Consider the following 15,085-nt stretch of genomic DNA (forward strand, 5'->3'; position numbering starts at 1 on the left):
TTTTCCTATAGAAAATCATATATCACTACTACATAACATTTTTTTGGAGGCGGGTGTTTTTTATTTTTAAAGACGGGTAGAAGCAACCGCCACCATTGTAAAGACACGATTAATCGTGAATTTACGAATAGGGTTATCCTGCCCGTCTCCATTAATTGATTAATGGAAGTGGTTATTTTAGAGCGCCCGTTGCCGTTAATGAATATTACAAAAAAAAGGAAGACGGGCAGTCTGTGCTGCCGCCGCCACTAATCCATCGAGCCTGTTGTTGTGCTTCGTGTCCGTGTCGCCTTCGCCGCGTGCGTCGCCGCTGCTGGGGCAGATCTGCAGGTTCGGTGGCCATATCCGCAGCTCTCTGGTGGCCGGATCCGCGACCGAGAGCTGCTCCTCTCTGGATTTGCCACTGTGGCCCTCATCGAGGTGGCTAGCACCGCCGTGACCCCTCGTCGAGGCGGCACGCACCACTGTGGCACCTTGTCGGGGTGGCCTCGCGCCGTCATGACTCCTCATCGGGGCGGCCCATGCTGTTGTGGCCCCTTGGGGTGGCCCACGCCGCCGTGGCACCTCGTCGAGGCGGCGCCGCGCCGTCGTGGCCCCATACTGGGAAGCCGCCGTTAACCTACAGAGAGGTTGCCGGGGAGGGGAACAGTGGGACGGAGAGGAAAGGGGACGGGAAGGGAACGGATGGGACTGGTAGGAGTGAGAGTTAGGGTTCATCATGAATTCATATATATGTTGGAGATGGTAGTGGGCTGGTATGGGCTAGTGGGTTGGACTTGATTTACAGAGGCGGTTGAATTAGAATGCCCACCTCGGTTAATGACTTTCTAAGGTGGTTGCATTAGAATGTCGGACAGGTTAGGTTGACTGCCTCCGTAAATCAAATTTATGAAGCGGTTTTTTTACCACCTTAGTTAATAAAAAATAACTGCCTCATTTAATCTGAAGCATTAACCGAAGCGGTTTAAAAGGTTGCCCGCCTTCAAGCCTCTTTTCAAAAGGCCTCGCAAAAGATTTTTTTTATAGTAGTGTATAGAGAATCACTTGTAACACCCCCATGTCACAAATCTGCTTATATGGCCTTAGATCCACATGTGGAACAGGTCTATATGCACGTAGCACCTCTCTTGCATATATGTCTAGGACCACCCTTTAGTTCCCCTTCACAAACACACATACAACAAGGGTTGATGATCCAGAGGTGCTACCGTTGGAACGCCAAGGATTATAAGCTGCCCCATGCTCTTAAACTTCCAAGATAGTAGTAAATCCACCAACCACAATCACACATGTGCCACTTGAGCCACATGGGTCAACTTCACAACTACTACATGCTACTAATAGGCTGAGGTGCTACATCACTTCTACCCTATCATTATCTCAAGTGAAAAAATAATATTCCTCTTCACAGTATCTGAAAAGGTCTTTGGTCAACAATACTTGAATTACATGGTTCCCTGGATTCACTTCTACTAAATGATTTTCAAGATGGTTGGACTTACATTTGGGGATCCAATGTTTTCTCTTTAAGGAAAGCATATAAATAGCTCAGTGGACAAGCTAATGTACAACTTTATCTTTAAGCCTACAGATGGATCTGGAAAAATTGTAATTCAAGTGTTGTTCATTTGGCTTCACAGTAATTCAAGTGTTGTTCATTTGGCTTCACAGTAAACATATATTTTAGATTAAGAAGTTTGTCTAGAATAAGTTACATAAAAAAGTGAGATAATAAAATTTATGCGCATAAGTTTTTTAGTCGAAAGAAGAATTATATTATATAATAGTTGGGTACATCAGTCCGTTAGCACTCTTGAATAAAATACATATATCCGTTAGCACTCTTGATTTTCATCTAAATTATACTCAAGCTGTGAATAGCTCCAAATCTCAAAACCAAACTTGTATGACGTTTCATATGGATGACCGCATAGGCAAACACTCAGCAAAAGATCTGAGAATAGATGCCCAACGAACGACGGCCAACATTTCTGTAGGCGGAGTTGAGAAACATCTTCTCTCTTTTGTCTTCTTCTTTCTATCGCCGAAGATTGAGAAAAGCTAATCTGAAAATTATTCTCCCTAGTCCTTCATCGTGGCCAGATCCAACCACGACAAAACAAAGAAGAAACCGGAGAAAATTATTCCATGACAGCGACATCATCTCTGCCTTGATGTCACACTCCGGAAAGAAAGGTCTTCATGTCGTTATGACGCCGTAATTGTCGCCCTCATCTTCAACATAGTCGTCATAGAGAAAACAATTCCACTCTTCCCCTTTGTTGTTGCCGGAGATGAGGAGAAAATAAATACCCAATACGAAAAAATTTGGCATGAAGAGACTCTAACCCTAAAGACTCGATCTACTAGAAAACTTTTCAAAAACAATGAATTTCCACTCCATTCAACCTTCGGTGAGACGCTAGAGGAGATGGGAGAGGGACCAGCGGTGGTGGGAGAAGGGGCGGCGGTGGCTCCTCTTGGTTCCTAAAAGTTGTAAGCATAACTTTATAATTTTCCAAAAAAAAAGAGAAATTTACAAAAATATCTTTTTTCATAAAAAGGAATCATGACGCTGGTGGGATCGACCCCTGGATTCCAGCCCACCCGTCGTTTGCTAATTAGCTAGGTCGTCTAGGAGCTGTTGTTGAATCAACTTCCACTTCGCTCAAACTACCACAATAGCTATTTATTTAAGTTGAGTTAATTTTCTATTTAAAATTCAGATTTTATTGTACCTAGTACTAACTATGGATTTTACGGTTTATTTAATAATTTAATTGGATAAAAAGGGTGAGCCTCCCAAATAAATTAATCTAACATGTGACAATTACGAAAGACATCGCAACTGGTCTGTAATACGAACCGGTTCTAATAGTTACCATCACAATCAGTTTGTGGTCTGGCTGCATTACCACTAAACTGATCGTGACGGTACAATAATATATAGTTACCAGTTACTTTTACCAAAATCCATTGTGATGTTCCCTCAAAAAAAAATCATTGTGATGTACCATTGTAAAGGCAATTTCAGTAACAACGAACTCAGATATTCACAATCTACAATTTACATATAGGTTAAAGTGTTTGGAAAATTAAGCGAAAATAACATTTAAGTAACCAACTCTGTTCTACACACGCGCTACTATTATCTTACATTTATTTTGTGCCTATATTAAAAGTGAGCTTATTCATAGCTGAATCTGTTTGAGATGTGTTCTTATCTTATCTGGAAGTTGAATACTTTGATGCAGAAGGCAAACATGAAACTAAAGCAAACAGTGAAACCAACAACAGCAGTGGCTGCGTAACCCAAGTGATCATGCGTAAACCCAAAGAATCTGTTGATGAAATCTTTTACTATTTCCCCATCTTCCAGCTCAACATCTATAATATCTCCAAATTGGGAAGCCACAAGTCCATATAGTGTCCAAGCCACTGGGCATGCCCACGAGTACCATCTCCACCATATTGGTATCCTCTGCAGAACGGTCATGCATGTATGCTTCAGCATTGCAAGGAAAATTCAAACATATTGCAAATGTACATGGAGTTACTCTTAGAGACTTACTGGTCTGGGGATAATGAAGCCAGCAAAGATATTCCATATTGCATAGCATGCAGTTGAAGCTAGGGCGGCGATGTCACTGTTTGGTGTCATGGCAACTAACATCATCCCGTAGAATGTGAAGTACATGAACGTGAAGTACATGAAAAACATGTACCAAAAGAACTTTTGGACTGTCCAGTCAAAGTCTATCAAGGCATATATGATGAGACCATAGACAACGGTCTGGAGGAAGATGTGTGGGATCTCAATTACAACCTGTTGAAGAGTTAAATTGTTAGAATCCAGCAGTCAGTTGTGACTTGGGACAAATATAGTACGAATATTATTCAAATATTTTGTTACGACCATTTACCTGTGCAAAAGCATAGGGTAGAGCCGAGTACATTCCAGCAGCCTTTTCTCGATAGAATACTGTTCTCTCAACTTCTACTATCGGTTGTACGGATAGGCCATTCTGAACTCCAATTAAAAGAACCGCAGCATACATGGATCCCAAAGCGTCAAACAGGTCCTGTCTCTTGACACTGAAAAGAATAGGTGAAGCACAAGTAGGTTTCTTTGTCACAACTCACAACATGTCAAGCCTTAATTGGCAATAAGTGTTACTTACACTTTCTTGCCTAAGCTTAAGAAGATGGTTCCAAATACAAAGCCAATAAGTGTGGTGAAGAAGATTCTAGTTGCAGTGTATGACGGGTTTCTCCAGTATGACTTGTGCTGCTTCCATAGGCAAGCCATGCACTGTATGATGGAGGACTGTGAGTACTGTGTTGGAAAGTACAAGTCTTTGGATCCAGGTGGAGGTGTGCTTAATTCACTGACCAAATTTTTGTTCTTCCTACAATGGTGCAACCCAACCGTCAACATAAAAATGGAGCACAGATAAAAGCAAGAAAACTAATTGGTGTCACCGAACATACCGGTATAAATCTGAATTCCTATATACTTCAGCAAAGTTGCACCCAAGAACGTCTTCTTGAGCTAGGGTGGTCACTTCCAACATCCATGTTGCAGGATTGTAACCGTCCTTGATTTTCTTCACACCTCGTACTCCCTATACATTTGTAGCACCAAACATAGTTACCGGTTACTACTTACCATGCCTGGCATAGGTCAAACGATAGATGTTTCGCTCAGTAGGTGAGTAACGAACCTCACCTCAAAGTACTTAATTAGGTGGCATGACTTGTCTCCCAAGGGGCCAACGTATATTTCTTCACCTCCCCATTTTAGCAAGAACAACTTCAAAAGTTCAAGAACCACATGTAGCCGTTGACAACTGAACATTGGTTCAAGAATTACTTATACAATTTTCTCATCATTTATGCTACTTACCTCATCAAAAGCTTCAAAGATGTCGATGCTGGGCTGATGGATTGTGCAGACGACTGTTCGTCCAGTATCGACCGTGTTTCTGACTGTCCTCATCACAATTGCAGCTGCCCTTGCATCTAGTCCCGAAGTTGGTTCATCCATGAATATGATGGATGGGTTGGCAACAAGCTCAACTGCTATAGTGAGCCTCTTCCTCTGTTCGGTAGATAAACCATCCACTCCTGGCAGCCCCACTAATGCTCCCCTCAGTGGCATTAGCTCGACAAGTTCAGCAACCTCCTCCACAAACATCTGTGTTCATAAAAAGTTATTCAATCACACCAAGTGCTCTTGTAATCCATTGCAATTCCAAAAGAAAAGGTCAATGAGTTACTTATGAGCTATCAGAATTTTTTTTCTCGATCGGGTGAATACACCCGTTTTTCATGAGCTATCAGAATGAAGGTCATTATATTCGATCTACCTTTCTTGCTTCCAAGTCAACTTCAGGGGGCAGCCGGAGCCATGCTGAGAATAGGAGGGATTCATAAACAGTGACATGTGGAGAGTGGATATCACTTTGCTCACAGTAACCAGCGATCCGAGCAAAGGTCTCTTGCTTCTTTGGGTATCCAGATACATAAATGTCTCCTTCAGTGTAGCCACTAGTTTTCCTTCCTGCCAACACATCCAACAGAGTTGTCTTACCCGCTCCGCTGACTCCCATCAATGCCGTAAGGGCTCCAGGTCTGAAGGCTCCACTTACACCCTTCAGTAGTAGTAGCCGGTCTTCAGTAATACCTTTGTTTTTCATTTCCTATAGAAGATAAATAGATTGAGATATGTGGAGTATAATTAGTACTTACTATTTACTAGTAGCAGTTTTTGTATGCGTAAAAATAAAAATCTACTTTACTGTCTCTGTTTGTAAATAATTCTTGTTCTATTTTGTGCCTGTGTTGTTTTTCTTTCGTTTTTGGCCGGTGCTAGCATAGGATTGTGTTGTATGTATTTTTTTTCTTTAATGAAATGCTCAAAATTCTCCTGTGATGTTCATTAAAAACAAATGACAAATATTGCTTACCTGAGGCATGTCCACGGAGTATTTGATATTGTCAAAGGTGATTGTCAATGGCGTAAATGGAAGTACCATTCCTCTCTTCTTGGTGTCTGCTCGGGTGATTTCTCCACTTCCTGCAATTGTAGTTAGTGGATTCTTTAAAGGATGCAAGACTGACACGTACTGTTAAGCGGATGTTACAACAGAGAATATTTATGACAGACCATCAGATGGTGAATTCTGGCAGTCTGTTCCAAGAGGCAGCAGTTCAACATTCTCACCAGTACGGTTTTGTTGCTTCTCTCTCAGTCCCTTGTCAGAAACAATAGTTTGGCCTTTTCTAAGTGCTGTTATAAAAGGAATGACATGATGCCAAACATAAGATGGATTCTTTTCAAAAGGACAAACATAAGATGGTTTTGTTCTAAAAGACAAACATAAGATTTTTTAAGTGTGTGAATCAATCTATCTTTGAACTGGAGAGTACTCACGGCCAAGCCAGTCAAGGAACAGTACAAAGAGTAAATTGAAGATCATGATGTATCCAAGCAATGCTCCAACACCAATCCAGTACCAGTTTCGGTCTACAAAAATGCCACGTGCCTTTAGGATTTGGACACCGAGTGTGTCATTATTTTCTGTCCTATCGACCTGCACAAAACTTCATGTCATTTGTCACTTCAATTGTCAATCTGAACTTCAGAGACATCAAGCTTGCGTTGGTTGGATCACCACCTGCCAACTATTGCCAAGGAACTCATTCACCGCTATGGCATTCTGGGCATACATCAGAGGGGAGGACCAGTAACCCCAAATCCACGATTTCTTGATGTTATCTGCAGAAAGAGAACTAAGTCCCACACACTGGACACTAAATGATGACTGAATGAATACATTACATACTTCTTGCTATCAAGAATCCACCAAGAATTAGCAGGACAATCTGAGCAAATGAGCCAAATGTCTCTGCAACAACCATGTCTCTTCCTACTGCAGCAAGAAGCCGGAAAAGACCAGATGCCATTTGGCTTATTAGTACAAGCAGTAGGTAATGACGGAAGAATCTTTCAATGCTTGGATCAAAACCAATGACATAGTAAGTCATGCCAGTCCACACAGCACATTCCAAGAATGATATTGGGATCTTGAGCAACCATGTAGGCAATGCATATGCCCATGATGGATAGAAGAGATGATCTCTCTGCTTATAAAATATTGGCAGCTTTGCAATGCTCATGGCAACCTCAACAAAACCATTGAACAAATGTGTAACTAGGCCGAGGAACATCGCGCCTAGAAAGATGACTCCATCTTCGACATCATGTCGATGCATTTTTGTGCGCAGGAAGACCGTCATTGCAATGGTTCCTAGGATAATGAGCTGGTACAGGTATGTACCAACCATCCAAATCTATAACTATCTGAATTTCAAAATAGAGAAGATTTAAGGAAACAAAATGCATGTTTCTTACCTGCACTACTTTGATGATGTAAACGAATGAGTTCCTCTTCATCAGCAGCCACTCCCTAGAAAAGCATGCCTTGAGAAGCTCCATCCTGCTAATACCAAACTTTGATGTTGTGAGGGCAGCAGGGTGGTTCTTGGTTCGATCGAAGGGCACTTCGAGCTCCAATCCCAATGCATTCCCAACATGAAATACTTTGAAGGCCTCTACGAAGTCATTTACTGAGACGTACAGATATGGCTCATCTCTTCTACACCAGTACTGGTATTGATCCTTCCTAGAAGTAACCTGTCGATTGAAATAGAACAATGTCAAATTGGATTCTCGAAATTCTGAACGTTACAGTAAATGGCATTCTCCCAGATCACTCACTTCTTGCAAGAAGTCTGCAACACCTTTCCTATCAGGACATCTGAAACCCATGGCCTCAAAAAACTCGATGACATTTTCTCGAGGACCCTGGTACACGATTTGTCCCTCGGCAAGGAGAACAATATCATCGAATAGTTCGTATGTTTCAGGTGCAGGCTGAAGCAATGAGATGAGTGCAGTGCCACCAAGGATGTGGACCGACTGCCTTAGAGAGTTGATGATCTGATAGGTCGTGGAGCTGTCCAGACCAGTGGAGATTTCATCCATGAATAGTGTTTTAGCTGGCCCAACAAGCATCTCACCTATGCAAATCAAACAGGTTGAGAAGTCAGATATTTCTGTTATGCTTCAGGTTTTATGTATGGATAGTTCTTCTTAGCTGCAGATTACATACCAATTGTGACACGCTTCTTTTGTCCCCCTGAGATACCTCTGATCATAGAGTCTCCAACCATTATATCTGCACAGATATCCAGACCCAAAATCTGCAAAATAAATGAATACCATTACTGTTGGGGGCGAAGGGTCATATCCATTTCCCCTGTACCTTCTTCGTGTAGTGTGCTCTTTTTTAACTCACTTTGAGGATGTAATCAGTAATGAGGTTCTCTTGTCCTTCCTGGGAGATGGCCTGTTTGCACAGAATAGCACAAATACTTTGAAGATCCCCATACTTCTTTTTCAAATAAGGGTTTGATTCAAATTTATTGACAATTCTACCTTCATGTAAACATCAATGTCAAGATCAGGCCTAATTTTGGCTTGTTTCTCCCTTCTTGAGAGTTCAGTAAGCATATCTACGATGTAGAACACCATGCATAGAAGTCACTAAACAAAAGGCCCTTCCTTTCATATGACTTGTTACATAGCAATACATACCATAACGTGTTCCAACTCCTTGACATCTTGCAGCAAATGCCAATGTTTCACGGACCGTCATTTCACCTATGTGAACATCATGCTGCCCGATGTATGCCGATGTGCTTTGAGGGACAAATTCGTCCATGTCATGTCCATTATAAGTCACCCTTCCTGATACCTGAATAATTCCATTACAAAGTTCATCGAAGAAGCCATGTTAGAACCTTATCTAGTTTAATTTTCTTTGAAGTAGTCTTCTACCTTAAGTTAATAACAACTCAAACTCAAGAAGCGTGCACGCTGTGATACCTTTAGGGTTGAATCAAGTTTCCCTGCCAAAGCTAGAAGTAGACTCGTTTTCCCAGATCCAGGAGCACCTAGCAACAAAGACATTCTGAACAAATTCCACGTGGTGACTAAACTCCAACCTAAAGCAAAATCATTTCTATATTCTGTTCTGAAGCTCTTGGTTTGTTACCTATTCGGTCTTACAATTCCACTTATGTCATGAAGGATGGAGATAGGTCTCTTCCCACTGGAGATAATGTGCAAAGCAGTCAGCGCATCCTGAGATAGGAACAGCTCACAACAGTCAGGAGCTGAACTGCTGAAGAAATTTGACAACCCTTTTTCCCACGGCTAGGAAGCATGAAATATTTATGCCACTACAAATGCATACCATGACTTTGTTGGAGAAGAAGTTGGTGAATGTTGGGACTCCCTGTTTGCCAACATAGACCTCCGTGTTGATGGTCAAGTGCTCAAACCGCACTTCTATCGTTGGGTTCTCAATCCCAACTCTACAAAAAAAAAACATCCTTAGAAATTAACCATGGAAATCAAGATGACTTGAGTGCATATGCTCAAAAATCAAATTAGGTGCATAATCAAACAGTTTTCTCATGCTTGTGCATGTCATTCTTCAGGTGCTTCTGAAGTTTTCAAAAGATTGTGATCAATGACTTAGGAAGAATGAAGTGGAGCTAGTTATGAGTGATCACCGCTCCATCCGTTCACGCAGTTTCAGAAGGAACCTCTCATTGTCCTCCTCAGGGATACGGATGAGGCGCTGGATGAGGCATTGCCTTTCCTGCATGCTGAGCCCTTGGATGTCCACCTCCTGTATGCCGCCACCCACTGCTGTGAGGATGCCTTTCCTCATGCGGTCGTAGGTGGGAAGCTTCTCTATGGCCGCCCATCGCAGCACCTCCTCGTCGTCCTCCTCCCTCGCTGACGACCGGAATGCATTGCTTCCTCTTGACGCCCACCATGATGATGATGTCCGCAGCAAGCTCCCATCCAGGTTGCTCCCCATCCTCATCGTATCCACCCTCCTCCTGTCCTCCTCAATACATAGAGCCCCAGCAAAATAGACCTCTTCAAATTCCTTTGTTTAATATCTTGTTTATTTGATCCTTTTTTGTTTCTTGTGCTCTTGCTCAATCGCTTCTCCTGTCTTTTGTTATTGTTTGCTACTATATATGCATGGTGGAAGCAAGCTATGCTTGTTGCGTACCAGACCCCCTACAAAAAAAATTTGGTAGTGCCAAATGTGAGGGTGGTGTTTTGTTAAAATAGGAGGTGGATGCAGACGTTCAGAACTTCAGACACGCTCCACGACACACAAGTGCATGCTACCTATATTTGAATGTCGACAGGCAGGGACCAAAGTAGCAGAGGCAGAGAAGTAGCATTAAAATGGAGATGGTGCATAATAATATTCCTTATGATATAGTAAATACCCCCTCTATTTCAAACTGTAGGTCATGTTAGTTTTGTTTTTGTCCTACATATGCCAAACTAGTATAGCTATGACTAAGTATATAGGAGAATTGTTTAATATCTACCACATCAAAATAGTTTTTGGCTTTCCAAATATTAACACATTTGTGTATGAAGCTATGAAACATCAAAGCTAAAGAAATTTGAATTAGGTCTCACAATTTGGAACTCGTTACTACAGATACAACTTTAATTCTGTTGGTCCCTCTTTTACAGGGCATTTTGATTGGAGACATATAAGAGACAGATGATCCCAGGCTCTGTTCCTCCAAATCCGAAGGACAGGGTAATTGCCCCCCCCCCCCCCCCCCCCCCCCCCCCCCCCCTCCACTTGATGCGGCAACACGAGGCAGGCGCCGTCCATTTCATCCCTCCCCTTGTAGAGCTGGCGAGCGGGCGCCGCGGCCGAGCGGCGACGGTGGCGCGAGCGGAGCGGCAGCTGGAATGGAAGAGCAGCAGTGCGCCACGGCATGAAGCAGGCGGCTGGCGACCGGCGAAGCAGCAGGTGGCGGCGCTGAAGTCTGGACGGGAGAGCATTCCATGTCCAGGATTTGAGAATTTTAGAAGGAAGCTGACGAAATTCAGGCCCACATGGCAGTCATAGTAAAGGTTAATTTGGCCCAAGAAATGTGTAGAAAATATAATGAGAAGAAAAATTAAAATGAGGAAGGTAACATCACCTACAACAATTTTTTTTGACAAAAACACCTACAACACTGAACGTATCTGGTGGAAACCACAACCTTAAGTCGTCTAAATTCATCAAAAAAAATCACACATAGATGATATGATGATACACAACCTTGTAAAATATCTTGTCTAAAATCAAATTCATTTGTGAGATATAAAATAACAAATTTTAAGCCAAAAAGTTGTCCATAGGATTTGTTAGAAATTTGTTATTTTTATAGCTCACAAACGAATTCGAGTTTGGATAATATATTTTATAATGTTGTGTATTATCATATCATCTATATATGTGATTTTTTGGTGAATTTAGACGAATTTTTTACCGTGATTTACACAGATTTTCACAAAAGCTGGTTCCCTAACAATTAAGGCGAAGATGAACCTCCCTGGTAACCCCTCTGTTCCATCAACTACTGTTGGTGATATGCAAAAACATGTCCAATAAATCTAAAAGATATATTGGTGTATCCCAATCAACTTATTTGGTTGTATTGTTGGTGATATGTTGGAGAATTTCTTTAACCACATCAAAGAGTCCTATATCCCCATCCCTCAAACCGAACAATCGATGGGACAATTCTATCCCACGTCATTGCTCGACCAAACAAAAAACAGGATGATCATATCCTTCAAATCTAACAAAGAGTGGGATGATCACATCTCCTGGACGAGAACATCACATTCCATGTTGTCCATAGACCAAATGCATGCCTGCTAAACTTCAAAGGTGTGATCCATTTATGGAGGCAATTTTTACAAAATTTATATCTAAATAAAATTTTAGAACAACTCCTAACTTTTGCATGTGAAGTCGGATAAAGACAGTTTATTTAAAATTGTAGAGATGAATGAGATGGAAAACTTTGTAGTTGATAAAGTTCTAATTTAAAATTATTAGAGCACCAAAATTTTATTTTAAGTTATTAGGTTTTGACATTTAAAATTTAGAATTCTCTAACGACCTAGGATGTTGACATGGTTTATATAGAAGTTAGATTTATCAAATGTAACCTCTAACTCTGTAGTTGTTAATTTTTTTATGGGAAGTCATTAGAGTCTTAAATATTAGTTTTATATTCTTATATTTTGAAATTTAGAATTTAGAATTTTCAGATAACTTTATAAGTTGTAGTTGTGATACAGCTATATAGTTGACAAGTTTTTTATTTGTAAACAATTAGATCCCAAAATACTCATTTTGATTTTATTGAATTTTTAGATACAATTTTTCATAATTTTCAAACGATTTCTCATGGAGGCACATCCTACACCAAACTTGTTATGGTTGACGATCTAAACTTCCTAGTTATAACCTTTTTCATTTAAAATAGTTTAGGAACCGAAATATTCAATATTTAGATTCCTAAAAGCTAAGATAAAAAGATGTATCCTATTCCAAGACACAGAGTGTGTATAGTGTAGTGAAATGATGAGAAGTTTGAGGCAATAATAGGTCACAGGTTCGAGTCCTAGGAAGTGCACATGCAGTGTGGCAATGATAGGAGTATTAGTCAATCACGCTAGCGAAGAAACAGTATTTTTCTGTCACAGCAAATCAGCAGCGAAACGAACACTAAGATTGCGGGACTCACTGTGTACCAGGGTATGGCATTGCCTAATTTATGCTAGACTAGCCAACGGATCTTGAGAAAGTCATAAAAAAGTGAATCACTATCGATGTGCTATCACTTACCACTTAGAATATGTATATGTATATATGTATGCATGCATGGCCTGCAAGTAATCTAGCTAGGCAGGCTCATTCATTTATTCGTTCTGTATGAAAACTCAGATGCCCTTGTCGACATGTATCCTAGTGTTTGGACACGAAGGGACACAACCTTTGTATTTGTGTAGCCTTTACGCGTTGTTGTTACGTTGTACAGCTTGAACTTTGAATAAAGTGTGTTCCCTACTATATGTATTATTCACTTATCGTGTTGATTCGTGGAATGCGATCCCCATATATACATGGACAACATCCAGAAGCATCAGACGAAATTATCAGTCCATCCTCCAGGACCCTGTCAGTTCCCAGTGCCGGCCATCCGGCCTATTATTAGACAAATGGATCCTAAATTATTCAGTTGCACAACTAAGGGCTTGTTTGGTTTCTCTTGCTAAATTTTAGCTAGCTAAAAATTATTTTAGTTACTCTTGGGTGACTAATAGAACTAAACTATTTTAGCTCCTTTTAGTCAATGTGTTTGGAACTTTAGCTACTAAACTGACTAAAGTTTAGCTAGCTAAAATTTAGTTGGTGGAACCAAACAGAGCCTAGGTGTTGAAAGCAAGGGAACATACATGCCGCAATTATCAAACTAAACTACACCGATTTTGTTTTTAAATTTGCGACAACAGGTATTAGCATGATATGGTGACCTAGAACGAACCCTGCTTTGTCATCAGGAAATCCTATACAGCTATACTCAACTAGCCTTTTTTTTGAAACATATACTCCACTAGCCTTTATTTGCCTGATGAAATAGACGTAATGACATTGAGGGTTAGGCTCGATCTAGTCAAAGGCCCTCCTGTAAAAAAAGGTCTAAGTTATAGTAAAGCCTAAGTACTTGTCTGTAATTTGTAGAGTAATGGAAGGTTGGGAGTAAGATAGTCACCCTGCTGTATAAACAGAGCCCCTTGGCTATGTAAAGAGGTGCACTACTGTATTTAGGGGCTTTGCCCAGAGCGTGGGACGCTCGGCAAAGGTAGTTTAGCTCTCGACAAAGGCTTTGCCGAGAGCGACTTTCGGCAAAGGCCCTTCGGCACATCTTTTATCGGTAAAGAGGTATTTGCCGAGAGCTATCCATCGGGCTCTCGGCAAAGGGTTTGCCGAGAGCCAAAACCCAGCTCTCGGCAAAGAAAAGTAACCGTTACGGCTGATGGCGACTTTGCCGAGAGCTGTCTGGCCAAGCTCTCGGCAAAAAGAATTTTTTTTTTTGAAAAAGTCGTTGCCGAGAGCCTCCAGGAGGGCTCTCTACAAAGAGATAATTTTTTTTTTAAAAAAAGGTCTTTGCCGAGAGCCTCCGAGAGTGTTCTCGACAAAGAGATAATTTTTTTTAAAAAAAAAGTCTTTACCGAGAGCCTCCAGGAGAGCTCTCGGCAAAGCTGGATATTTTTCCAAGCTGATGGCTCCTTTGCCGAGAGCCCTTCCCCTGGCTGGGATGTGCATGGTGCTTGGCGATGGCTTCCTTTGCGGAGGATTCAGTACCGACGGGTATGCCATAGTTTTCTTCTTATGCGTTGGTAACCGATTCCTCTGGATGCTTCTTTGTGCCGTCGGAGCCCATGCCATCAATGGTGACGCTGGTCTCGCAAGCTACGACATGATGTCAAATGTACGGTGGGGTTCTAGTGGATTTGATTACCAACTCGATGAGAAACCGGGTTGGGTTTTGGTTCCCACCTTCTTTGGTGGTGCCGCTCCCCTTCGGGGTTCGTCGTCGTCGTTCGGTGAGCTGAGGGCTCTGGTCCTTGTGGCGTCAGATTCCTCGGTGTCCGACGATGTGATGGTCGACGGCCATCTTTTCCAGCCGGGTCGTTCAGCGGTTACAAAGCATGTCGGGATCAACGTGCTACACAAGACGGCAACAAAAAACTGTGATTCTTCGCCGGAGAGGAGGTTGGCCTCAAGCAATGTGCTCTGGCCGCCGGCGGCGAGGCAAACCAGGAGTTGTCTACAAGAACTGAGTTGTAATTTTCTTTTCTTTCAAGGATGTTCTTGTAAGATTTGGGCTATAACCACCAAAACTTTTATGTGAAGTAATAAAAATCCTGGTTTCTCCAACAAAAAAAAAAAAAAGTGGTGGTCGTCGTCGACCCCGCCGCCGCCGGTGAGGACGGCGCGGAGCGGGCTGGCGTAGAAGAGCTCCACGCACATGTCCAGGAACGCGCCGCCGGCCACCACGGGAGCCCCGCGCGTAACGACGAAGGCGGGTCGGCCGCGACGAAGCGCGCCACCGCCAG

At 42.0% G+C, this 15,085-nt stretch overlaps 1 protein-coding gene across 1 annotated transcript; it reads right to left on the reverse strand.

Moving 5' to 3' along the window:
- Positions 3,096 to 9,806, reverse strand: LOC8066719 (ABC transporter G family member 39). Its single transcript, XM_021461777.1, is given in 22 exon segments — positions 3,096 to 3,481; positions 3,572 to 3,826; positions 3,924 to 4,095; positions 4,182 to 4,409; positions 4,492 to 4,621; positions 4,705 to 4,813; positions 4,907 to 5,197; positions 5,370 to 5,702; positions 5,970 to 6,079; positions 6,170 to 6,292; positions 6,437 to 6,596; positions 6,678 to 6,781; positions 6,849 to 7,326; positions 7,418 to 7,699; positions 7,784 to 8,085; positions 8,178 to 8,268; positions 8,364 to 8,414; positions 8,504 to 8,580; positions 8,663 to 8,886; positions 9,123 to 9,211; positions 9,324 to 9,444; positions 9,646 to 9,806. Coding segments are annotated over 22 exon segments (4,152 nt in total). The 3' UTR covers positions 3,096 to 3,220.

Source organism: Sorghum bicolor, chromosome 5, assembly GCF_000003195.3.
Source record: "Sorghum bicolor cultivar BTx623 chromosome 5, Sorghum_bicolor_NCBIv3, whole genome shotgun sequence".
NCBI lineage: Eukaryota > Viridiplantae > Streptophyta > Magnoliopsida > Poales > Poaceae > Sorghum > Sorghum bicolor.